Genomic DNA, 25,004 nt, shown 5'->3' with positions numbered 1-25,004 from the left:
ATCAATTTCTCTCCTTAGCAATCTGCCAGCCTATCAATCTTCCAAATAATCGGTCTCATTATCAATCTGTCCGACAATCTGTCTCCATATGATTTCTGTCCATCAATATTTTAGCCTATCAATCTGTCTATAATCAGTCTTTCTATCAATCTGTCCCCCTATCTCTCAATCAATCAGTCTGCCCATCAATATATCAATCCATCTGTCGATTAATCTTTTTCCATATCAATCTGGCCATTATTGTATCAAGATATGTATCTATCAGTTAATCTACTTTATGTATGTATCTATTGAGACAGACAGTCAGACAGACAGACAGTCAGTCAGACAGACAGACAGACAGATAGAGGTGAATGTCAGGTGATTAAGATCACAGTATGCAGACAGGTGTAAGAGTGTAAGGAGATTGAGAGCTGATAATACTGTGGTTCAGTCACGCCGATCACGCGGTCGTTCGGCTGGCAGGGTCTGATCTCAGCACGGCCTTCTGGGAAGGACTGGCACTGTTTACTCAGCCCGGCATCTCAACGCTGACAAACTCATCACATATGGGCTCATAGTTTAACGTCATTCTGTACAGGAATACCAGCACCCAGTTTAACTCATCATCACCACCACCACCATCATCATCATCACCACCATCAGTGTGACTCAAACAGGAACTACAGCAGGGGAACGGGACATTTTCAGGCAGTTCAGAAATTCACTGAGACAGTTTTGGATGCTGGACGAAGGACTAGACTAATTAGGCTCTGATTAGACCTGCGGATGATTAATTGCCATGTAAATAATATTTTCTTAGATTACTGTATTCAGCTATTAACACACAAGCCTAAACTGGCTCATTAGCCATGTTGCCTCAATGCAGTTTATACTTAATTATAATGACTGAAGATATACATAGATTTAGCTCAATTAAAGAAACATAATATACTTTATTATTACAGCTATTATATTATTTGATAAGAAACACATCATTTTTTATGTTAATTTACACAAGTTTGTTTTAGCACAGCCAATGCAAAAAACACTAAAAAACTATATCTGTATTATAAACATATACATGTTTTAATGTATGTGATTAATATCAGCATAGTAGGCAGCATAGTGTCTACATTTGATACCACAGCAAGCACCTAGCAACATTATATCAATGCCGGGGATACCATAGCAGCCACTCAGCAGCAGCATAGAAACTACATGTTTGAATGTATGTGATTAATACAAATTTATTTTTATCAATTTATATCGATTTATATATTTGTTCCTTTTCCTTCCATTACTTCTACAGCAGCCACATTACAGCACCAGAGAAACCACCTAAGACTGTTGTCACTACTACGCACAGTTACGATAGGTTAACTGCCTCCAATACAAAACCAATCATCTTGCCATAGTGTAGCACCCATTTAGCAAAACCATAGCAACCACCTAGCAACCACTTTGAATAAGCATTGCAACCATCTAGCAACTTTACGGCAAACAACCAAGCAACCACTTGCCAGCAGCATAGTGTCTACATTTGATACCACAGCAACCACCTAGCAACATCATAGCAATGCCAGGGATACCATGGCAGCCACTCAGTAGCAGCATAGCAACTACTTGCGATACCATAACAAAAAAAAAGCAAACACTTAGCAGCAATATAGAAACCATCTTCCAAACCACCCACATCACCACAGCAACCACCTAGAAACATTATGACAAAAAAAAAAAACACTTGGCAGCAGCATAGCAACTTCTTGGGATACCATAAGTAAAATAAGCAAACATTTAGCAGTAATATACAAACTATCTAGCAACCACCTGGGATACGAAGAAAACCACCCACATCACCTAGCAATCACTTAGCAGAAGCATAGTGACTACATTTGATACCACAGCAACCACCCAGCAACATCATAGCAATGCCAGGGATGCCATAGCAACCACTCAGCAGTAGCATAGAAACTACTTGGGGAACTATAACAGAAATAAGCAAACACTTCGCAGCAGTATAGAAACCATCTAGCAACCACCTTGGATATGTGGGAAACCACCCACATCACCACAGTAACCACCTAGCAAACACTAAGCAGAAGCATACCTACCACCTAGCAGCTTTATGGCAAACATCCAGTTAACCCCTTGGCAGCAGCACAATGACTACATTTGATACCACAGCAACCACCTAGCAACATAATAGCAATGCCAGAGATACCATAGCAGCCACTCAGCAGCAGCATAGAAACTACTACATAGAAACAACAGAAATACGCAAACACTTTGCAGCAGTATAGAAACTGTCTACCAACCACCTGGATGCAAAGGAAACCAGCCACAGCAACCACCTAGCCTAGCAACCACTTAGCAGCAATATGTCAAACAACCAAGCAACTACTGAGCAGCAGCCCCATAGCAATCACCTAGCAACATTATGGCAAACAACCTAGCAACCACTTACCAACACCACAGCAACCACATAGCAACCACTTAGCAGAAGCATAGCAATCACCTAGCAACCAGTAGGAAAAGCTTAGCAACCACCTAGCAACATTATGGCAAACAACCAAGCAACCACTTAGCAACACCATAGCAATCACCTATCAACCCCTTAGCAGATGCATAGCAACCACCTAGCAACATTATGTCAAACAGCCAAGCATAGTGAGTACATTTGATACCTCAGCAACCACCTAGTAAAATACATACAAATGTCATGCAAATGTCATACAAATGTCTGGAAAACCATAGCAACCCCTCAGCATCTCACCATCTGGAGTACCATGGCAACAATGTCTGGAAGTTGGAAATGATTTAGCTGCACAAACATTCAGATAATACACTTTTCTACTTTATCTTAAAACACCTATTAATATATCTTTTAAACAAAAACAAGAATATACATTATTTTATACAGGAAATAATAATTTAACACAACACACACACACACACATACATATATATATATATATATATATATATATATATATATATATATATATATATATATATATATATATATATATATATACATTAGAAATTGATCTCTCTAGTGGGAACTGAGTGTGGTTAATCAATAATCAATATGAATTAGCTAATACAAATGTAATTATTCAAAATGGAATTAATAACTGAATAAGATATAAAGCAGATAATTAATCAGATCATCTTGACTGCAGATTTTGGGTAGCACAGGGTTACATAACTGCACATGATTATGAAGTGTATGCAGTTATGTTTATTAATTGTGACAGGTCTAACTCTTAATGAATGTAAAGAGGAGAAACAGCTCATTAATCAGAGGAAACATTAATATAATATTTCAGACAGGCTCTAAAAATAGGAGCTGATTTTCAGAGTGTCTGAATTCTGTTTGAATAAAGGGAATATATTTTGCAGGATGTGAAAATCTGCATTTAGCTCTGAACTGTCACTGCGTATAATCGTCTCCTTCGTTTGAAGAGCAGAAGAGCAGAGCGCCTGGACGCTGACTGACTGTGACAGTTCTGATGTCTCCATGCTTTCTGAAACGCTGACAAAAGCACAGCACACTGATGCTCACTTCTAACACAACAGAAATATATATATTTATATTTATATAAACTCAGAATAAACACGACTAAGACAGACTTGAGAGAAGAGAACACTCTTTAAGATTCTTAAGGTTCTTCAAAGAGTCCATAAAAGAACCACTCTTAATTTGTTAATGAACCATTTGTTTGTAATAGAACTGTATGATTGTCTAGAATATTTTGTACTGTATAGCGTCGCTGTCCGATGAAAAACACTTATGTCCAAAACAGCAACTTTACAGGAGAGAGAAAAAAAATTCGAAACTTTCAATGGAAGTCAATGTAAAAAGAGTTTATTTCAGGTCATTTTGAAGAATTTCTATTGGTCCATTCATCATAAAATGAATGAAAATGGGCTATTTCTAAAGATTGTTTCAGGTTTATATCAGAGACTGTAAAAAAAGATGGACGTTGTGTTGCCGTTCCCATTCATTCAATGAAAATGAAGCCAAAATCTTCTGCTATGTTGGCGATCCTGATACCTGAGTCCGCGCAGTAGAGACCAGAGGAGGGGGAAAGACTGTGGAGAGACAGCCTACTCATTTAAATAACCCCGCCCCTGAGGGCTGCCTCGAGGTCACAGGCTGCAGAGCGGAGCGGAGCTGACGTTCTGTTATTGGTCCCGCCCATAACCAGCCCTTTTACAATAACCACACCTTTTTTTGAATAGAGCTGAATAACGTTTTTAAAACCGAATTCTGTGGGGATATAAAAATTTGACAATATAAGCAGAGGTTACACTAGCTGCTACATTTAAATAATGGAGGTAGAATTACAGTATATTAGAAAAAACGTGATTGAAAGTTGTCTGTTTTGCCATTGAAACCTATGGGGATGGGTGGGGATACACAGCTTTCTAAAACCGAACAGCAGGGGGCGGCCGACCTGTGGTGGCTTCACTTTTGAGAGACGATGCTCTGTCCAGCTATATACAGTCTATGGTTTATATGAATCGGTATCAGATCATTTAAATGACGATCGATTTAAGAGATAGATAGATAGATAGATAGATAGATACTTTATTGATCCCCGGGGGGAAATTCTTGAAAGAATCGATCAAAGAATCGATTTTTTAAACACACCCCTACTGACTAATATTGTGCCCAGGCTAATTTAGTCTTTGTGTTTCTGCAGCAAAGAAAGAATACTTGGTGTCAAACTCTTTACTAGAACACGCGATTCGTGAAATGAAGAACAGAACACGATAAAACATAAGAAAAAGAACATCCACACAATCCAGCAGAACACGTTTGAAGTTCAGCTACTTCTGCAGGCATGGCGATACGCTGGAACTCATCAGGGACGAGCAGAAATGGAAGAAGAAAGGGTGAAAATTCATTAAGCCGGTCCCGCGGTGAATTAGCAGAGTTCTGCGGACCGGGAGCTGCAGGGTGAAAGTAGGACACGCCGCTCGTCCCCAAACAACACGAGCTGTTCTCACATATTTACATTCAGGAACGCCGTTCTCCTTCAAGAGAGCGAGAACCCGGCGAGATCTGCACATTCTGATCTCAGATCTCAGATTTCAGCCGGAGAACAGAGGGAGACGGAGCTGCCGGAGCCTCGGGGGCTCGTACTGGGCTTCATTAGAACCCCGACCATGTTTTATTCCAGTCTGATTACAGCACTGCAGTGTCCTGTTAAACCCAGTGAACTGATTTTTATACAGCACACACTCACACACACATTACAGACAGAACATCCAGCTTTAAAAGAACCATATTCTACAGCTTTCTTGCACTTAAGGTGCTAAGCTGAGCTGAGCTCCACTTTTAACGAGGGGTAGGGCTGCAATTAATAAAGATTTTAGTAGTCGACTAATCTGCCAAAAATCATTTAGATTAGTCGATTAGTCACAATTACTTTTTGCCATGCCCTCTCTGTCTCTCTCTCTGTGTCTCTCTATCTGTGTCTCTCTCTCTCTGTCTCTCTCTCTCTGTCTCTCTCTCTCTGTCTCTCTCTCTCTGTCTCTCTCTCTCTGTGTCTCTCTCTCTGTGTCTCTCTCTCTGTGTCTCTCTCTCTGTGTCTCTCTATCTGTGTCTCTCTATCTGTGTCTCTCTATCTGTGTCTCTCTCTCTCTGTCTCTCTCTCTCTGTCTCTCTCTCTCTGTCTCTCTCTCTCTGTCTCTCTCTCTCTGTCTCTCTCTCTCTGTCTCTCTCTCTCTGTCTGTCTGTCTGTCTGTCTGTCTATCTCTATCTCTATCTCTATCTCTATCTCTATCTCTCTCTCTCTCTCTCTCTCTCTCTCTCTCTATCTCACACACACAATAAAGACGCGGCGTCGACAATGAAATTCCGTGTCGATTACGTCGACTTTGCAGTTCTAACTAGGGGTAGGACAAAATATTGATATCACAATATATCATATAATTTTCATTTAAAATACCATATTTTTCGGGCTATAAGGCGCACCGGATTATAAGAAGCTTTTTAAGTGTCACTAGTAAGGATGCCTACATCGAAGTGAGCAAGGGTGTCGCCATGTTTCCCTTCTAATAGAGAAGCTGGGGGGTAGTAAGTAAAAAAAAACTGTAATTCTGAAATAAAATAAAAAAATTCTTTTAAAGTTAAACGAGTGCTGGATGTTAATCTACACAGATTTATCTCCTTAAAACTGTTTATTTGGGTGAGTAAAAAGCTTCCGTTTATTTACAGTAAACTTAGATTACCAATATTTTGTCTAAGGGTAAGTTTTCAGTGTTTTCAAGTTTCTCAAGCTCTAAGGCTGGGTGCAGCAGCATTAGCATTAGCTGCTAACCACAGCGCTAGCAAGACATAAAATTCAACTTGATAGTGCAAGACTGAGGAACCCCTGAGTGTTTCAGCAACCCAGGGCGCTATCAGCTAGCGGTGCGTCCCGCATAGCTTGATTTAACACGGCAAACATCTAGACTAGAGTCCAATATACTCACCTCTGAGCAGCAAAAGTCATAGAACTGCAGTAAGTGGCTAATGCTAATGCTGCTGCACACAGCCTTAGTGCTGGAGAAAATTCACTGAAAACTCACACTTATAATGCTGTACTTCAGCAGAGTGGATTTACTGCTCCTTAATACCTGACTGGTAGATTCATACATAAGCTGCACTGGATTTAAAGGCACACTGTCGATTTTTTTGAAAATTCAAGGATTTTAAGTGCGCCTTATAGTCCAAAAAATATGGTACATTATCGCTATGTCGTGTCAAAAATGTATATTTTTGTTGTTACATAGTAGGGGAGAAACGATTACTCGAGTAATTTGATAACCTGGACTACAAAAAAAAAAAACGATTAAGTAAATTTCACAGAAGCATTTCACACTTTCAGACTGCTTTTAATTTGGCACAGCATGTTCACAAAAAAATGCACCTTGTCTTCTTTTCAGTTTAAAAACTCAAGAAAAATTTAACACTAGGCCTGTCACGATAAACATTTTTGTGGACGATATATCATCCCAGACATTATTGCGATAAGCGATGTTATTGTCATTTTAAAACCATTTAAATTCCACTGACAAAATGACAATAGTATAGCATAACAAGGCATTATACTCATTTAAATACAACAGCATTTTAAATAATCATAGTTTGGAAAATATATATATTTTTCTACACCTATTGCAGCAGTCCACACTGTGTATGGAGTCACAGTTATTGAAGAAATTGTCATTTAGCATGACTGGCTAAAATACTGTTCACTGATATATATGTGAACAAACATTAAAATGAACACAATAGACAATAGCACGATTATCAAATATTATTGAGGTCATGTAATTGTTGTAACAGGCCTATTTAACAGATCAGCATAAACCTTATATATGTCTATAAAGAACTAGAAAAAGATTGAAACCGCCATTTAAACCTTGGGTTTAACCTATCTTTACTGTCCAATTAAAAACAAGTATCACCAAAACTGCAACTTTACAGGAGAGAAAAAAAAATTAATTAAATTTTTAATGGAAAACAATGTATAGAGAGTTTATTTCGTCATTTTGAAGTATTTCTGTTGGTTCATTCTTCAAGAAATTTTGACACAGTGTTAAGAACAGTTTGCATGTTTAAATTTTGGAGTAAACTTAAAATCGAAAAAACACAGATACATGTTTTCTTTATTTATTGGTTAGTTGGTTGGTTGTTGAGGTTTTACTGACACTCCATTGCAATATATATGTCTAGATAGAGTACAGTCTTTAATAGATTATAGGATGGAGAGGGAAATGTAACTCAGTACATATGTATTAAATTTGATGTTTGAGGTTAAGATGTGATAAAAAAAAAACTTTAAAATCTTCCCTGGTGGGATTTTTTTCCCAAAAAGGTCCTCCTAAAATTACCTTATATGGTTATAGTCTTATTTATTGGACAGCAACGTTTTATACCCTGTAACCAGAGCAGAAACTATGGTCTAAAATACACTAAAGTTTTTTTTTAACAGCAGAGAAGCAGTAAAAGTTAAGTTCTGCATGTTTTGGACCCTTTAAATGAATCATGAATCTGGATCTGGAGTCTGAGAGCCGGAGAATTGAACCGTCCCACTTTGAGCACCGCCTGGCTGTAAGTAGAACACCAGCTGAACCCCTGCTGTTACACCACTCAGCCTCACAGCGTTCATCACATGCAGCCCAGCATTCAGAGCTGCTCACTTCACTCACTGCAGTTACCCTTTACATAAAGCACATACTTCATATGCATTTAGGTTTTTCAGACCTCTGGAGCATCAGTAAAATTAGTTATTTATCTAACAAAACATTTTTAAAAAATTAAATCGCGAAAATAACATACAATAGCAGTCAAAAGTTAGATTTGTTTCTTACATTGTAAATGTATACTAAATTTCAGATCATGAAGGAGCACATAAGGAATCATGTAGTAACTTAAAAACAGTGTTAAACAAACCAAAACACTGGTTTCTGGTAACTCTGATTAACTTGTTCTGGGGTGGTCCTGATGAGTGCCAGTTCCATCATCATACTTAATTAAGTAGTTCTTGCCATAATATGGATTAGAACATTACTCAAATAGCTCTATTCACTGTATACCAACTCTACCTCTTCACTACTTTACTTTAACTAATGCTCTCAAACACATTAAGAGACAAGTAATTAACTCTCGATGAGTTCAGCACAGTCCAGGTGACTCTACCTCATAAAGCTGACTGAAGAAATTCAAAGCCAAGATGTTCAAAGCTGTCATTTAGGCAAGAGGTGCTACTTTTAAAGTATCTAAAATATAAAACGTATTCTGGTTTGTTTAAAACCATTTTAATTATTAAATATTTCCATATGTTTTTCTTCATAGTTTGGATGGCTTTAGTATTAATCAAATTTTTTTTTTTGTTAATAGAATAAAGATTTGCCACACTATGATCTAAACACATTAAACACCACTAAACAAAAATAAAGAGTAATTTTTTATTGTATTTTAACCAAAACACAATCTATTATTCAACATATACAGAAGCACACAACAGCAAACACTGAGAAAACACCACAAAACTCCCCACAGACCTCAGCGACCACAGCGGGGATCAAACCCACAGCCACAACACCCTGCAGGAGCTGCACAACACCACTGTCTTCGCATACACACTTACACTTGTGTTTATTTACAGGTTTCTGACTTTAAAACATGGTGTATTTACACCAACACTCCATTTTAATCAACTTACGTAACTGACGGTCTCCCTCTCTCTCAATATACACAAATCTTTATTTTAATCTCTTTAGCCATTTATATTTCCTCTACATAGATTTAAAATCATATTTCTTTCTGTGAGTGATATAGTGATATAACCCCATGCCTCTTTACCCACCCCCAACAATACACACTATAATTTGAATTTGTATCATTGAGTTACATAAAGATACACACACACAAACATATTTGTTTTTCTGACTTTGTGGGCTCCCTATATCTCTATTTCTATCAAATTTCAATTCCATCTCTCTGGACACACTCAAACTCGTATTACTGTATTTAAGAAGCAGCTATATTACCTCCCGATCTACCACGTTCCCACATTATAATATACAACCACATAATACAAACACACACACACACATACACACAAAATATACACCCACATATTTGTACTCCTACAGGTCTACAGGTCTTTTACATCTTCTATTCTATATTTCATTCTCCTGCCATCTCTCTCTCTTTCTCTCTCTCTCTTTACAGTCACACACATTAGTGTGTGTTCCTGCAGCATCTCCACAGCCTCCTGAACGCCATTGTTTGTTTGTGTGCGCGCGCGTTTCTGCACGTCAGTCAGTCACTAGTCACTAGCCTGTGTGTGTGTATAAATGTGGTGCTGTATATGTACGGTTGTGTGTTTATCAGTCATTGAGCTGTATGTATATATTTATATATTTATATGTGTATGTGTGTGTATGTGTGTATGGTTGTGTGTTAAATAGTCAGCCATTAACCTGCGTGTTTGTATGTATTGTAGTGTGAATGTGTGTGTGTGTGTGTGTGTTTGTATATGTATCAGCAAGTTATTGGTCTGTGTGTGTGTGTATATAGGTGTTTGTACATGTATCAGCAAGTTATTGGCCTGTGTGTGTGTTTTTGTATATACATCAGCCAGTTTTTGCCGTGTGTGTGTTATGTGTGTGTGTGTGCGTGTTTGTGTGTTTATATATGCATCAGCCAGTCATTGCCCTGTGTGTGTATTTGTATGTGTTTTAACCAGTTATTGGCCTGTGTGTGTACTGGTATGTATGGTGTGTGTGTGTGTGTGTGTGTGTGTGTGTGTGTGTGAATCTGCCAGTTATTGGCCTGTGTGTGCATGGTGGTGTGTGTGTGTGGTTGTGTGTGTATATATGCCAGTTATTGGCATGTGTGTATGTTAGTGGCGGTGTGTGTGTGTGGGGGTGTTTGTTTTTGTATATGTATCAGCCAGTTATTGGCCTATGTGTTTGTGTGTGGTCGTGTGTGTGTGTGTGTATATCAGTCACTAGCCTATATGTGTGTTTATGTATGTGCGTATATATATACATATACATAATTGTGTGCAATATATGTACGTGTGTGTCTTTGTGCGCGCGCGCACAGTCGCTCACCGTCCCGCGCGCCGGTGCTCCTGCTGCAGTTGCTGCAGATGTGTTTGATCTCCTTGCCGATGTGGCAGTGCAGGGTAAAGGGCATCCCGCCACCCCCTCCGCCTCCACCCCCGCGCGGGGGCCGCGCGCTGCCCGCCGCCTTGTGCCCGCTCACGCTCACCATGCGGGCCAGGCTGAAGCCCTTGCGCTTGGGCGGCGGCGGCTCGGGCTTGGGGCTGAAGCAGCGCTCCGCCATGGGGTGGCAGGCCGAGCTGAGCATGCCGGAGAGCGGCGGGAGCGGCCGGGGGCTGACGGTGATCGTGGTGATGCTGCTGATGATGCTGCTACTCCTCCGCCTAGCCCACCCGCGCGCGCGCCTCCATGACATTCGCGAGCTGCATGACCATCCCTGCGCTTTAAACAGAGCTGAACGAGTGTGTGTATGTAAATTAGCGTGTAAGAGGTGTGTGTGTGTGTGATGGTCAGCAGAGCTGTGTATATGCAGCCTCCTCACTCAGGTATCCTGCAGTGTGTGAGTGAGTGTGTGTGAGCGCGCGCGTGCATGCGTACTGCTGGCTGCACTGAAAGCGAGGCAGCCTCGCTCTGATCCAGATCAGCGCGAGAGAGGAGAGGACGAGAAGAAGCTCCCTGATTGGTTGCCCGAGTCTGCTGACGTCAGGCCCATAGTGTTTTAAAGAACCCGTATCTTACACTGTTATTCCAGCATCTCTGCATTTAAAGGGGAAGTCCACCGAATTAAAGAAAATGCTGCAGAATTTTATAAAGATTATTAAGATTAAAATAAAAATGATCCTTTAAAAATAATCTGACGTAAGCTAATTAATCAACAGAGATAAGCGAGCTTTCATTTAAAGGGGAAGTCCACATAATAAAAAAAACTGATGCATGATTTTATAAAGATTATTAAGATTTAAATAAAAATAAGCCTTTAAAAGTAAGAGACAAGCAGAGACAAGTGATGTTGCATTTAAAATGGAAATCCACCGAGTTGTACAATTTGCAGCATTATTTTATAAAGATTATTAAGACTAAAAAAAAATAACCCTTACAAATAACATATATTGATCAGCTGAGGAAAGTGACCTTGCAATTAAAGGGCAAGCAACAACTTATGTTGCAATTAAAGGGGAATGTAAAAAATAAACTAAAAAATGGTGCACAATTTTATTAAGATTATTAAGAATAAAAAAAACATTTTTTAAATATTTTGTAAGCAAATTAATCAAAAGAGAAAGGTGACATTGCATTTAAAGGGCAAGTCCACTGAATTTTAATTTGATGCATATTTTCATAAAGTATTTTTAATTTTTTTATTTTAAATTCTTCCCCATTTTCTCCCAATTTTGCGAAGCCAATTACCCAACCCACTCATTTGGACTCCCCTATCACCAGTAATCCCCAAACACAACAGGATGGTGAAGGCTAACACATGCCTCCTCTGATACATGTGAAGTCAGTTACCGCTTCTTTTCAAACTGCAGCTGATGCAGTATTGCCAAGTAGTATCCCAGCACACTCGGAGGAAAGCACAGCGACTCGGTTCTGATACATCAGCTCACAGACGCCCTGTGCTGCGGACATCACCCTTTAGTGATGTGGGGAGAGAGTGCCATCTACCCACCCGGAGAGAAAGACCAATTTTGCACCCTCTGAGCGCCTGCAGCTGATTGCAAAGCTGCATGAGCGGGGTGGTGCTACTAGGCAATTCTGCATCAGCAGCAGTTTGAAAAGAGGCGGAGTCTGACTTCACATGTGTCTTTACCCTCCTGGTGTTGTGGCATCACTAGTCCTTATGAGTCCTAATGGGTAATTGGCTGTGTAAATTGGGGAGAAAATGGGAAAAAATTAGTAATAAATTATTTGAAAAGATGACCTTGAACTTAAATAAAGGCCTAAAACTAAAATAACTGAAATAAAGGGCAGTGACGCAACAGCAGCCGTGTCCTGACCATCCGGAGCAGCACTGCAGTTCTCAGCTCGTCCTTTGGATGTTTGGAGCCGGAGCTGGGATGGAACAAGGCGCCATCAAAGGGCGCACTGCCCCTAAATGTCCTGACTGCAGCTGGATTACGGTTCCGCTGGGTTCCTCACTATCTCGCCCAGGCACCGACCTCATTTCCCTGCCTGGTCCTGATAGCAGAGCTGCAGTTCGGGTTGTGGTGGGTGGGTGGAGGGGGGGCTCCAGCACGCCTCTAAAGAACAGGACGTACAGATTCACTCGTGCTGCTGCTGCTGCTTCTGCTTTGTTAAGCCCTTAAGCAGTCCTGCCAGGAGAGAGCTGATGCATTTTCAAGTGATGCTCCTGGAGGAGCTGTTAGAGAAGTGTGGGTTAAGTTACGAACTTTGTGCAGAATATCTATAGGCAAAAAGCATGTATTGTGCAGCTCAAAACGTGCAAAAGGCATGAAGTAATTCTCTTAATTAATCATGAGTGTGGTAAATTTTGGGCGTAGCGTAAAATAAACCAATCAGTGTTTCCGTTTTCATTCCCTTTAAGAACCAGGTGAGCTCTGACTTTGGCACGTTCGTATCTTAACAGCGCAACGCTTTTGTGCGTCTCAGCAGATACAGGATACTGATCTGCATGTTCACGCTGTAAAGATACTCCAGCAGCTCATTTAAGGAACAGTAATGTTATTTTATTCTTTATTCTGTTTATTGTTGATGTAAAAGCTGGATCACAAAACATTTTGAGATGCCTATCAACATTTACGATACAATATATTTTCATTTCTGAGGCCCCTCCATTTGACTATTAGGGACTGACCCCATGCTTTTGGGCCCCTTATGAAAATTGATGCAGGGTTGTGGCACTGCTCTGACTTCAACTTCTGGCTATTAGGGGTCCTAGGAAAGAGGGGGGCATATTTTTAGAGGGCCCTGGTTATGAGAGCCCCTACCACGGGACCCTAGAGAAAAGCAGGGCATACCATTAAAGGGCCCTTGATCATGTAGTTCTAGGGAACTACAAATTGCTAGGCAAGCTACCATATTTCATAAAAGATGTTTTTTTTTTTTTCAAATATGCGATTCAGGCCCTTACTAAATGTTTCGGATTTAATATTGTTTCAAAATGATTATGTTCAATTTATTTTAAGTGCAAAGAGACAAATGAATTTAGCAATTTTGCAATTATTTAAATTTAAGACAATCACTTTGCTATCTTTGACACCGATTGAATTGAATGAAATTGGCCAAGGGTGTGATTTCACTTATGTAAAAAAACAAGTAATTTGACTAGTTCCATGTTTCCCCTTTAATAAACAACAGTAAAGAGACCAGTGGTCACTCTAGCTCTAAAGGAATGCAGGCAGGGTGAGGGTGAGGGGCCCTGGGCAACTCCTTGCCCAGGGGCCCAGACTATCCTTAATCTGTCCTTAAAGAGTAGAATTAGGAATTAGAAAGTTCATTGGTGACTGTTTTTAACCGGTGGTTTTAATAATGACTGGTTTTAACCGGTCAGTGGCGCACCTGTATCCCCACTGCCAAAATAGAAACACACCAGAAATGTACCTGAGCACACCTCACTTCCAGACCACCACACCAAACCATCAGTGTAGATTTATTTCTAAACTCTGACACTATTTTAACGGCGAGGGCGCAAGGTGTGAAAATAGACTGTTGACGGGGTGTAAGATAGCAATGAGCATCGCAAGGGTGTACGATAGGGTCCTATGAATGTACAGTATGTGTGGTCTATGGTGTTATAATCTGATTTGCTAGGATTCTAGGTTTCTCCTGCACTAAAGCTTGGAGTGTAATTGATTGAAATGTTCTGTACGCTTGTTGTGGAGGGTTATTACTCCTGAACAGATCCTCAGGCAGGCATTAGCGAGGGCAGGCTGTGTGACGTGCGTGTGTGTGTGTGTGGGGCGGTTCAGTCTGATGAAATTGAGTGGATTTGTATATTTCCTCATGGCTGTTTGGCTGGACATCTGGGAGGTGCGGTACGCTGGGCGCTGGGGGGCTTTAAACATGAAGCAGCAGCAGCAGCTGGCTGAGGGAGACTGATCCGCCATGTCTCTGAGCTCAAAGGGCCAAGGAGAGGCTGCGAAATCAGCATAATCTACCTTCCAGCACATCATACAACCACACACACACAAACACACACCGTACCTATAACACACAGATGAATTCACCCTCTGCATCATCTGGTGCTCCAGGAATGACATGTTCTTAATCACAGGGTTTACAAAAGTACGTATATATATATATATATATATATATATATATATATATATATATATATATATATATAAGCTTGTTTCCAAGTGCTGTACGAGTACAATAAAAAAAAATATCATTAAAAAGTTAATTTATTTTAGTAATTCAGTTCAAAATGTGAAACTCATTTATTTCTTTTATTCTTGATGATTATTTTGGCTTACAGCCAATAAAAACCCAATAAAACGGAGTCTTAAAATTATAATATTATATAAGACCAATTGATACTTCTGGCAGTGTGCCAAGTCCTGCTGGAAATCTCGATAAAAGTTTTTGCCGGAAAACAAAACTGCACTGACTTTAGACTTGATAATAAAACACAGTGGATCAACACCAGCAGATGACCTGTCTCTCCAAACCATCACTGATTGGTGGAAACTTCACACTAGATCTCGAGCAGTTTGGACTGTGTGTCTCTCCACTCTTCCTCCAGACTCTGATCCCTTCATTTACAAATGAAATGTAAAATTTACTGATGATCACTGATGGTTTGGAGAGACATGTCTGCCATCTGCTGGTGTTGATCCACTGTGTTTTATTAGTAAGTCTAAAGTCAGTGTAGCTTCTACCAGCAGATTTTACAGCAAGATTTTGTTTATAGATTTGCAGTAAATGAAACTCTATTTGCCCAATTTTAACAATCAGTGAACCGTGCACCATGCAGCTTGATTTATGGCGAGTCAATGTGTCTTTGCTATCATAGTGACAGGAAAAGTGCACCTGGTTTGGCTGTGTTTTGGTGGTAGAGTGATGGGCGGGTTCAGCTCAGTCTCTGTGTGTTGGGGAGTCTGACTGCCTGGTGGAAGAAGCTGTTGCAGAATCTGGTAATGGATGGTGAGATGCTCGGGTATCTTCTGCCGGACGGCATCAGAGCGAAGAGAGAGTGTGAGGGACAGGTGGGGTTGCGGATACAGTACAGGCCAAAAAGTTGGACACACCTTCTCATTCAATGCGTTTTCTTTATTTTCATGACTATTTATATTGTAGATTCTTACTGAAGCATCAAAACTATGAATGAACACAGGTGGAGTTTTATGTACTTAACAAAAAATGAGCTGAACCTCCACAGTCACCGGACCTGAACCCAATCCAGATGGTTTGGGGTGAGCTGGAGCACAGAGTGACGAAGGCAAAGGGCCAACAAGTGCTAATAAACACCTCTGGGAACTCCTTCCTTCAAGACTGTTGGAAAACTTTTCATTTCAGGTGACCACCTCTTTGAGAAGCTCATTGAGAGAATGATGCCAAGAGTGTGCAAAGCAGTAATCAGAGCAAAGGGTGGCTATTTTGAAGAAACTAGAATATAAAACATGTTTTTTCAGTTATTTCACCTTTTTTTGTTAACTACATAAAACTCCACATGTGTTCATTCATAGTTTTGATGCTTCAGTGAGAATCTACAATGTAAATATTCATGAAAATAAAGAAAACATATTGAAAAAGAGAAGGTGTGTCCAAACCTTTAGCCTCTACTGTATGTTGTAAGAGACTTGTCATGCAAACCATTAATATGTTTCTAGTACTTTTGTCCTCCTAACTTTCCTTATCCAGTATATAAAAAAATGAAAGATATATGAATGGTCTTTTTTACTCCAAACTACTTCATAATGAATAATTCAAACATCATCATCATTTCCATCATTCAGTACTGAGTATAATATCATACACAGTGTAATACTGAATAATCTCCGTTATTCATTCACCTCCCCCACGTCTCCCGCAGGTACCCACCCCGTCACGGCCCTGCGTCTCTACGTCTTGAATAACAGCCCATGCTTTCTGACGCATGACCTGAGCATGCCTGCAGCCGCATGCCACATCACAACCGCCCAGATGCCCGGTCACATGACCCCGTGATGCGCCCGGTTGCGTAACAGCGTCTCTGCTGTCTGCAGACGTGGCCACCCTCTGCCAGATTCATTCATGAGGAACGGCGGGATGAGCTGGTTTTGCCCTCTGTTTGCTCTGTGTCTGTCTCACCCTCTCTCTGTCTGTCTGTCTATCTGATTCTCTCGCTGTCTCTCTCTCTTTCTCTCTCTCTCAGTCCACCTTAAGCACCGCAGCTTGTTTTTCAGACCATGTTTTCGAACATCAGGACTTTTAAAGCTATTGTTTTTTGTTTGTTTTTTTCCCATTACGTGATGTCACAGAGTAAAAAACATTTAAAAAAAGCTTTGTTAATTTGTTTTTAGTACTTTTATAGCTTATAGGATTAAAGCTGTTTGTTATTTGGAACAACTGCCACTGTATTCATGCATTAATCTGTTAAATCAGCAATATTATGTAAGATTTCCACCTTAAAACAATTAAGCAATTCAGAATCGTGTTGATTCTCTATTGACTGTAAAAAAAATAATTACATTTTATTTCAATTCCGGGTGTGAATGCTGCGACTGCACTCTGTCACTTTGGTGGAGCTGAAAGAGATCTCTAACCCGAGTAATATTAGTGTAAAATCCTAAAATAGTACTCTACCAACTCACGCCACATGCTCCTTTCACTACAGATGCTGCTTCTGCATCTCTTTTCACCAGCTTGTCCAAAAATGCGCGTGTACAGCACTCAATAAGGGGCATCTCCGAGTGTGATTTGTATTTACAGCTGTGGAGTAAATTTCTCTCCCAACCTGTAGGGGGAGCCCAGGTGCCAGATCCCTGGCTCTGATATGTCAACCAATAGACACCTCTCTCTGGCTCTGGCTGCTGATGGCGAATCAGAATGACCCATGACACAAACTCAATTCTCAAGCTATTGTTTGAGCATCTTAGTCTGCTGATCCACTCAGACACCCATTGTTCTCCTTATTTTAAAATTTTAAACATGCTTAATGTAGCCTAATACAAAAGTTGACAAAAGTATTGTGAGACCTGCTCATTCAGTGGCTCTTTTAAAATTAGTATAAGTATTAATCTACAATGCAGAACATTTGAAAAAAAAGGGTGACACTTTACAATAAGGGGACATTAATTAACAGTACTTACAGAATGTCTCAACTAATTATTAATTTACATTGGTTAAGACATTATTAAAAGTTACAAAATCATTTGACTAATGTCACAATGTATTATTATTTATAACATTATAAAACTTTCAAATTAATTAATGTTTAATCGTTTTAATAATGTCTTAACAAGTATCAATTTATAATACATTCAGACATTATTGTAAAGTGTTACCAAATAATGAAAAAACACTGGATTTAAGGTGTGTCCACACTTTTGAATGATACTCTACATCTTTGTCAGCAATGGGTGGAACGTTGGAGACTTCAGAAGGGGAAACTCAGAGCTTAGTAGCTCATTCATCCATAGTAAAACCAAAGAAACGAAGGAGTGAAGCAAGCTCTGAAGCCAAAAAGGAATGCAATAGAGTCCTCAACTAAAACCCTAAATTCCAAAACGTACAGACATCAGCTTTAATGTAGCTGAATCCTGTAATTAAAAGTCACCAAAAGGGGTGTCCGCCCTCGTTTTTGGATCCACTGTGACTGTATCTGTATCTGTATCTAAAAATATAGTGATGCTACCAAACATGAGCACTGATAGAAATTCTTAATAATGGCTCGATTGACCCGAAATGTCCTAAAACTCATCAACGATAGTCATCACAGCCCCGTCTGAAGCCCACGGGTCAGCACACGTAACAGTGCCGGGACCGACACCACCGACCCTCAGCCAAAAAAGCTATAACTAATGTCAGAAGTATGTTTGAGCTGGTCTGCGTTTGTGTGGAAATGTTAATTGGTTACAACAGCACCTTTGACACCACTTTGAAGCCGCCGGTGCCGGGTCTGTGACAGGCGTGACAGCTGCCGCCGGAGCTGCCTTTTTGTTGAGCTGATTTGACATGCAGTGACTCAGAGGGATTTGGGAAGAGGGGGGATGAGGAGTGAGTGGCATGGAGGAGAGGAAGATGAATTGCTGAGTAGAAGTGGAGCTGTTAACGTCTCTCAGCGTTCCCGGAGCATAATGGGATATAATGACTTCAGGAGATACGCCGTTTCCCACACCCTGCTGACTCATTCTCTCTCATGCTTTCCTCAAATTTCTTCATCTCAGTAACGGGAGACTGTGAGGGTAGACCACAAGTTGGGTCTCTGAGGAATAGTTGTACCTTTAGGAATACAAAATATTTTCACAGAGATCTATTAATGTCAATTATTTGTTCCACACAGCAAAAAATATATCATAGAAAGTTTAGGCGAAAAAACTGTCTGTTTTCTGGTCTATTTTCATACATTATAAAGCGCATTATGTAACACTAGTAAGGAACAGGGGTGTCGCCATGTTTTCCTTCCAATTTAAAGCTAAGCTAAGTATACAAAACTCTAATTCTTAAAAAAAAAACAAAAAAACATTTATTTTAAGGTCAAACAAGAGCCGGATGTTAATCTACACAGATTTCTCTCCTGGAAATAAATGAATTGGTTATTCGGGTGAGTCAAATTCTTCCATGTATTTACAGTAGCTAACACAGTAAACCCACAGACTACAGTACAATATACTCACCTCTGAACAGTAAAAGAGCTAGCGTTTAGTGTGGTTAGCGGGTAATGCTAATGCTGCTCCAGCAGTGCTAGCCAGGTTTGGCAGCACACTACAGGTTGAAAATACTCACCTCTAAATGATGAAAGAGCTAGCGCTTAGTGTGGATAGTGGCTAATGCTAATGCTGCTCCAGCAGTGCTAGTCAGGATTAGCAGCAGGCTACAGGTCGATAATACTCACCTCTGAACAGTGAAAGAGCTAGCGTTTAGTGTGGTTAGCGGGTAATGCTAATGCTGCTCCAGCAGTGCTAGCCCGGGTTGGCAGCAAGCTAGAGTCTGATGTACTCACCTCTGAACAGTGAAAGAGCTAGCGTTTAGTGCGGTTAGTGGGTAATGCTAATGCTGCTCCAGCAGTACTAGCCAGGTTTGGCAGCACACTACAGGTTGAAAATACTCACCTCTGAATGATGAAAGAGCTAGCACTTAGTGTGGTTAGCTGCTAATTCTAATGGTGCTCCAGCAGTGCTAGCTAGGTATAGCAGGCTAGCTACAGTCCGATATACTTGCCTCTGAACGGCAAAAGAGCTAACGCTCATCTTGGTTAGTGGCTAATGCTAATACTGCACCAGTCTCGGTTTTGGAGAACTAAACTGAAACTAAGGTGCACAGACTTTTAAGGCACAATGATAATTTTTGAGAAAACTAAAGGATTTTAGTCACGCCTTATAGTGTGGAAAATATGGTAATTCTTCGAAAGTCAAGTATAACTAATATTTCTAAATTAAAAAAAACAAATATCCATATATCAACCATATATAGTTTTCCCTTAAATTGTATTATTTATTAGTTATTTTCTTAAATTCTATGCTTGTGTTGTTACTAAAATCAATAAAAGCTAATGGCGTAGCTTTGTTTTTTTTTCTTCTGTTTTTCACTTTTGGTTATTTTGAGTAATATGTAAACTGTAGTCAAATAATATTAAAGGAACAATCAGTACTGAAATTACTTTAAAAAAACATAGCATGCAAAAAATGCACCAAGGCATGCACTAATTATTTTAATTAACCATTCCCTTTAAGAGCCAGATGAGCTCTGACTTTGGCGCGTTGGTATCTTAACAGCGTGGCGCTTTGTGCGTCTGAGAAGTGGATACTAACCTGTAATCACAAAGCTCTACTGTATTTTTGTCTTAAATGAAGTAAAGGACTAGTTTATCTATTATATCTTCAAAACTTCAGCATGGATGCCCTCTCTTCTCTTCTTTTTCTCCCAAGAAACAGTACTGGTGATACCATCACTGTATAACGAAGGCCATTTCCACTTAAACACACGTTCCCCACTTTATATCTTAATTGAAAATTAAAGTGGAGTGATGAAAGTACTCTGTTCTGGTTCTCCTCAGCTCTTGCCGTGGCCTCCAGGCCTGGAGATGCAGTTATGTAATTATAATCTGGAAGAAGCTCATTTCTCTTAGTGCCACAGATCTTGGCAGCACCCGAATGAACTGCAGTCAGGCTGTCCTGCGACACGTGTAATCACTTATGTAAAGCCTGTTTTCTCCGAGACATGTGAAGATACTCACTATCTTTCTCTCTCTCTCTCTCTCTCTCTCTCTCTCTCTCTTTCTCTCTCTTTCTCTCTCTTTCTCATGGTCAGACTGAATAAAATTACTTTTAATCAGTGTAGCAAATAGTTTTGATGTTTTAACACCTAAACGTCAATGTGTGTTTCAAAAGTCTTTGCTTATGGTTCAGAAAAATTAAAAATTGGGCCAAAAAGTTGCCTGTTTCTTGCAATTTTTACAACAGATTAAGGCGTATGCACTTTTTTTATACTATTATAGCATCATAAAATATGATTGTAGTACAAAAATATTACTGGGAGCAAAGTAGCAAAAGCTGTGAAACAGCAAAGATGATTTTATGTTAAGTTACGCATGCTGTTTGGCATCAGCAGCCGGAGTCTGAGACAGCAAAATTGGCCACGCTCTCTCAGAGACATATAAAGATACTCCCTCTCTTTCTCTCTCTCTTTTTCTCATGGTCAGACTGAATGAAACCACTTTTAATCAGTGTAGCAAATAGTTTTACTGTTTTAACACGTAAAACAATAAAGTGTGTTTCCAAAAGTCTTTGCTTATGGTTCAGAAAACGTAAAAATTTGAGCCAAAAAAGTTGCCTTTTTTACTTTCAATTTTCAAATCAGGGTTGGGCGTGTGCACTTTTTTCATACTATCATGCTGTCATAAAATATGAATGTAGTACACAATATTACTGGGAGCGGAAGGTAGCAAAAACAGTGAATATGTTATGCACCCTGTTTGGCATCAGCAGCCGGAGTCTGAGACAGTAAAATAGGCCATGCCTTCTCAGAGACATATGAATATACTCTCATTCTTTCTCTCTTTCTTTTTTTCTCATGGTCAGACTGAATAAAATTACTTTTAATCGGTGTAGCAAATAGTTTTGATGTTTTAACACCATAAACTTCAAAGTGTGTTTCCAAAAGTATTTCCGTTTACCCTTATGGTTAAGAAAACTGAAAAGTTTGGCCCAAAAAGTTGCCTGTTTCTTACAATTTTTAGATTACAGTTGAAATAAGGAAGAACCGTGTGAAAGGAGGATAATAATAAACATACAGAGAAACAGATTCAGAACTACAGTCTGTATTTATAAAACTACAAAGCGCTGCTATTTGATCAGTGGAGCTAAAATAAATTAAATGGAAAATGGGCGTAGAAAGAAAGTCTCTGATTTAGCTATTTATAGGTTTATGTTTGAATAAAATGAACATTGTTGTTTTATTCTATAAAATACAAACAACATTTCTCCCAAATTCCAAAAAGAAATATTGTCATTTAGAGCATTTATTTGCAGAAAATGAGAAATGGCTGAAATAACAAAAAAAGATGTAGAGCCATAATGCAAAGAAAGCAAGTTCATATTCACAAAGTTTTAAGAGTTCAGAAATCAATATTTGGTGGAATAACCCTGGTTTTTAATCACAGTTTTTTATGCATCTTGGCATCATGTTCTCCTCCACCAGTCTTACACACTGCTTTTGGATAACTTTATGCTGTTTTACTCCTGGTGCAAAAATTCAAGCAGTTCAGTTTGGTGGTTTGATGGTTTGTGATCATCCATCTTCCTCTTGATTATATTCCAGAGGTTTTCAATTTGGTAAAATCAAAGAAACTCATAATTTTTAAGTGCTATCTTATTTTTTTCCAGAGCTGTGTAGTCATAAAGGCATTAAATTGCAATTATTTCTGGGGCAATGAATTGTGTATACCATAAATTACTGTATCTACAACATCTACATGTTCCTGGACAGAAGATGCTGGATATAAATGGATGGGAATGAGATCATATTCAAGCTCTTCCCAGAATGATGATGGAAACGATGATGGTGACACACTCTGCTTCCTTTAGTACAAACCCAGGCCAAGCTCTGCTAAGTGACTAATGAGGTCAGTCCGATCAGTCCGGAACATTCCCCCACACACACACACACACACTGCACATGTCAGGACTGGGGTCAATTCTGTTCCAGTTCATCCAGTTCAGCTGAGGAGCAATCGTCCAGCTCACGGATCACACTGATCATTTTCTGAGTCATTAATTTTACACGGCTCCTCCACTGAGGTGATCTGAGGATGTGATCGGAAACGGATGGCACTCGGCCAACCTTACACCACACTTTGGGGAGCGGGAGGTGGTAAGGGGGAGGGGGGGGATTCCAGATGGTTCACTCCTTTCCGCATCAATACATCAGACCTTTATGAGACCTTTAGGCCTGATGTGATGGAGCCAGGTGGTGCGGTCCAGGGCAAGCCTTTTCCAAGAAATCCTACACACACACACACACACCCACACCCAGGCACATACCAATAATGATCAGTGTGATCTGTGAGCTGGACGATTGCTCCTCAGCTGAACTGGATGAACTGGAAAAGAATTGCCCCCAGTTCTGACATGTGCAGTGTGGGGGGGGAATGTTCCGGACTGATCGGACTGCTCTGGATAAGGGCGTCTGCTAAATACCGAAATGTAAATGTAAATAATCTGTTTTCCTGACTTTGTAAGATGTTTCCATGTAAAATACGGCTTAAAACTTTTAGAACAAATTCGAATATCATTGAAAAGTGGCTTTATGTTAGTAATTCAGTTCAAAATGTGAAACTTATATATTATATAGATGTATTAAACACAGAGTGACCTATTTTAAGAGTTTATTTCTTTTATTGTTGATGATTGTGGCTCACAGCCAATGAAAACCCAACCGTCAGTATGTCGGAAAATTATAGTATTATACAGCTCTGTAAAAAAAAATAAGAGACCACTTTCAAATGATAAGTTTCTTTGATTTTACCAAATTGAAAACCTCTGGAATATAATCAAGAGGAAGATGGATGATCACAAGCCGTCAAACCACCAAACTGAACTGCTTGCAGGAGTAAAGCAGCATAAAGTTATCCAAAAGCAGTGTGTAAGACTGGTGGAGGAGAACATGATGCCAAGATGCATGAAAACTGTGATTAAAAACCAGGGTTATTCCACCAAATATTGATTTCTGAACTCTTAAAACTTTATGAATATGAACTTGTTTTCTTTGCATTATTTGAGGTCTGAAAGCTCTGCATTTTTCTTTTATATTTTAGCCATTTCTCATTTTCTGCTAATAAATGCTTTAAATGACGATATTGTTGTCAGTCCTGATGCTGTCAGTCTGCCTATTCTGGACAATTGTTCTACTAAAGACTCCGAGCATTTCCCAGCATTCTCAGCCCATGGACTACAGTAGCTGTGTCTCAATTCAGGGTCTGCATCCTTCAAAGGACTCATTTGAAGGCCGATTACGTCCTGCCATCGCAGCCTAACCATCCTTCGAAGGACTCGCCTTCCTTCTGATTGCTTGTTGCTAATTACTCATTGCTCACACCTGTGTTTAGCTGTATAAATAGCCCACTGTTCACTTTGCTCCTCACCGAGTATTCTCTGAAACCTTTTGGCCAAAAAAGTTTCAGATCAGGGTTGGGCGTGTGCACTTTTTTCATACTATCATACTGTCATAAAACATGACTGTGGTACACAATATTACTGGGAGCATGAAGTCGCAAAAACAGCAAAGATTATTTTTTTTATGTTATGTTATGCACGCTGTTTGGCATCAGCAGCCGGAGTCCGAGACAGCAAAATTGGCCATGCACTTATCTAGTTTACTAGCTCTCTTACAATGTGTTTTCCTTGCTCTCTTGCCTTTTTGTTGCCGACTCTTTTCTGCTCTTTGTTTACTCTATTGTCTAGCCTAATTGTTCTGCTGTTGAGCTTAAATTTAGTTACCATCCTTGCTTTCCTCTCTGCTTTCTGGTATGTTGTTATTTATTGCTGCCCTGTTGTTCACTAGTTGTACATTGTACACCAATTCCTTTGGGATCTGTGTTAACAATAAACCTGTGTTTTATAATCCGCATTTGTCTCACCTTGTCCTGGCCCTGGTTACAATTGTTATTTGGAATTTGTGAGAAATGTTGTCTGTAGTTTATAGAATAAAACAACAATGTTCATTTTACTCAAACATAAACCTATAAATAGCAGAGAAACCGATTCAGAAACTGAAGTGTCTCTTATTTTTTTCCAGAGCTGTAGTTTTTATATGTATATTATTACTGACTTGACTAATATTGGGAC

General features: G+C 39.6%; 1 protein-coding gene across 2 annotated transcripts in view; it reads right to left on the bottom strand.

The window, feature by feature from the left end:
- LOC103044371 (phosphatase and actin regulator 1) overlaps window positions 1–25,004 on the bottom strand; it is a 139,174-nt gene that overhangs the window by 77,130 nt on the left and 37,040 nt on the right. Inside the window, exon 1 of one of the 2 annotated variants that reach the window (XM_022678178.2) lies at window positions 10,606–11,295. The exons of the other annotated variant lie outside the window; for it this stretch is intronic. Within the exon in view, the coding sequence (XP_022533899.1) occupies window positions 10,606–10,972 (367 nt within the window). The 5' untranslated portion in view covers window positions 10,973–11,295. Of the gene's footprint in view, window positions 1–10,605; window positions 11,296–25,004 lie in introns of those variants that run through there. 2 annotated transcript variants of the gene reach the window in all.

The sequence above is a fragment of the Astyanax mexicanus genome, chromosome 8 (genome assembly GCF_023375975.1).
Source record: "Astyanax mexicanus isolate ESR-SI-001 chromosome 8, AstMex3_surface, whole genome shotgun sequence".
In the NCBI taxonomy this organism is placed as follows: domain Eukaryota; kingdom Metazoa; phylum Chordata; class Actinopteri; order Characiformes; family Acestrorhamphidae; genus Astyanax; species Astyanax mexicanus.
This window is presented reverse-complemented; position numbering and strand designations above follow the sequence as displayed.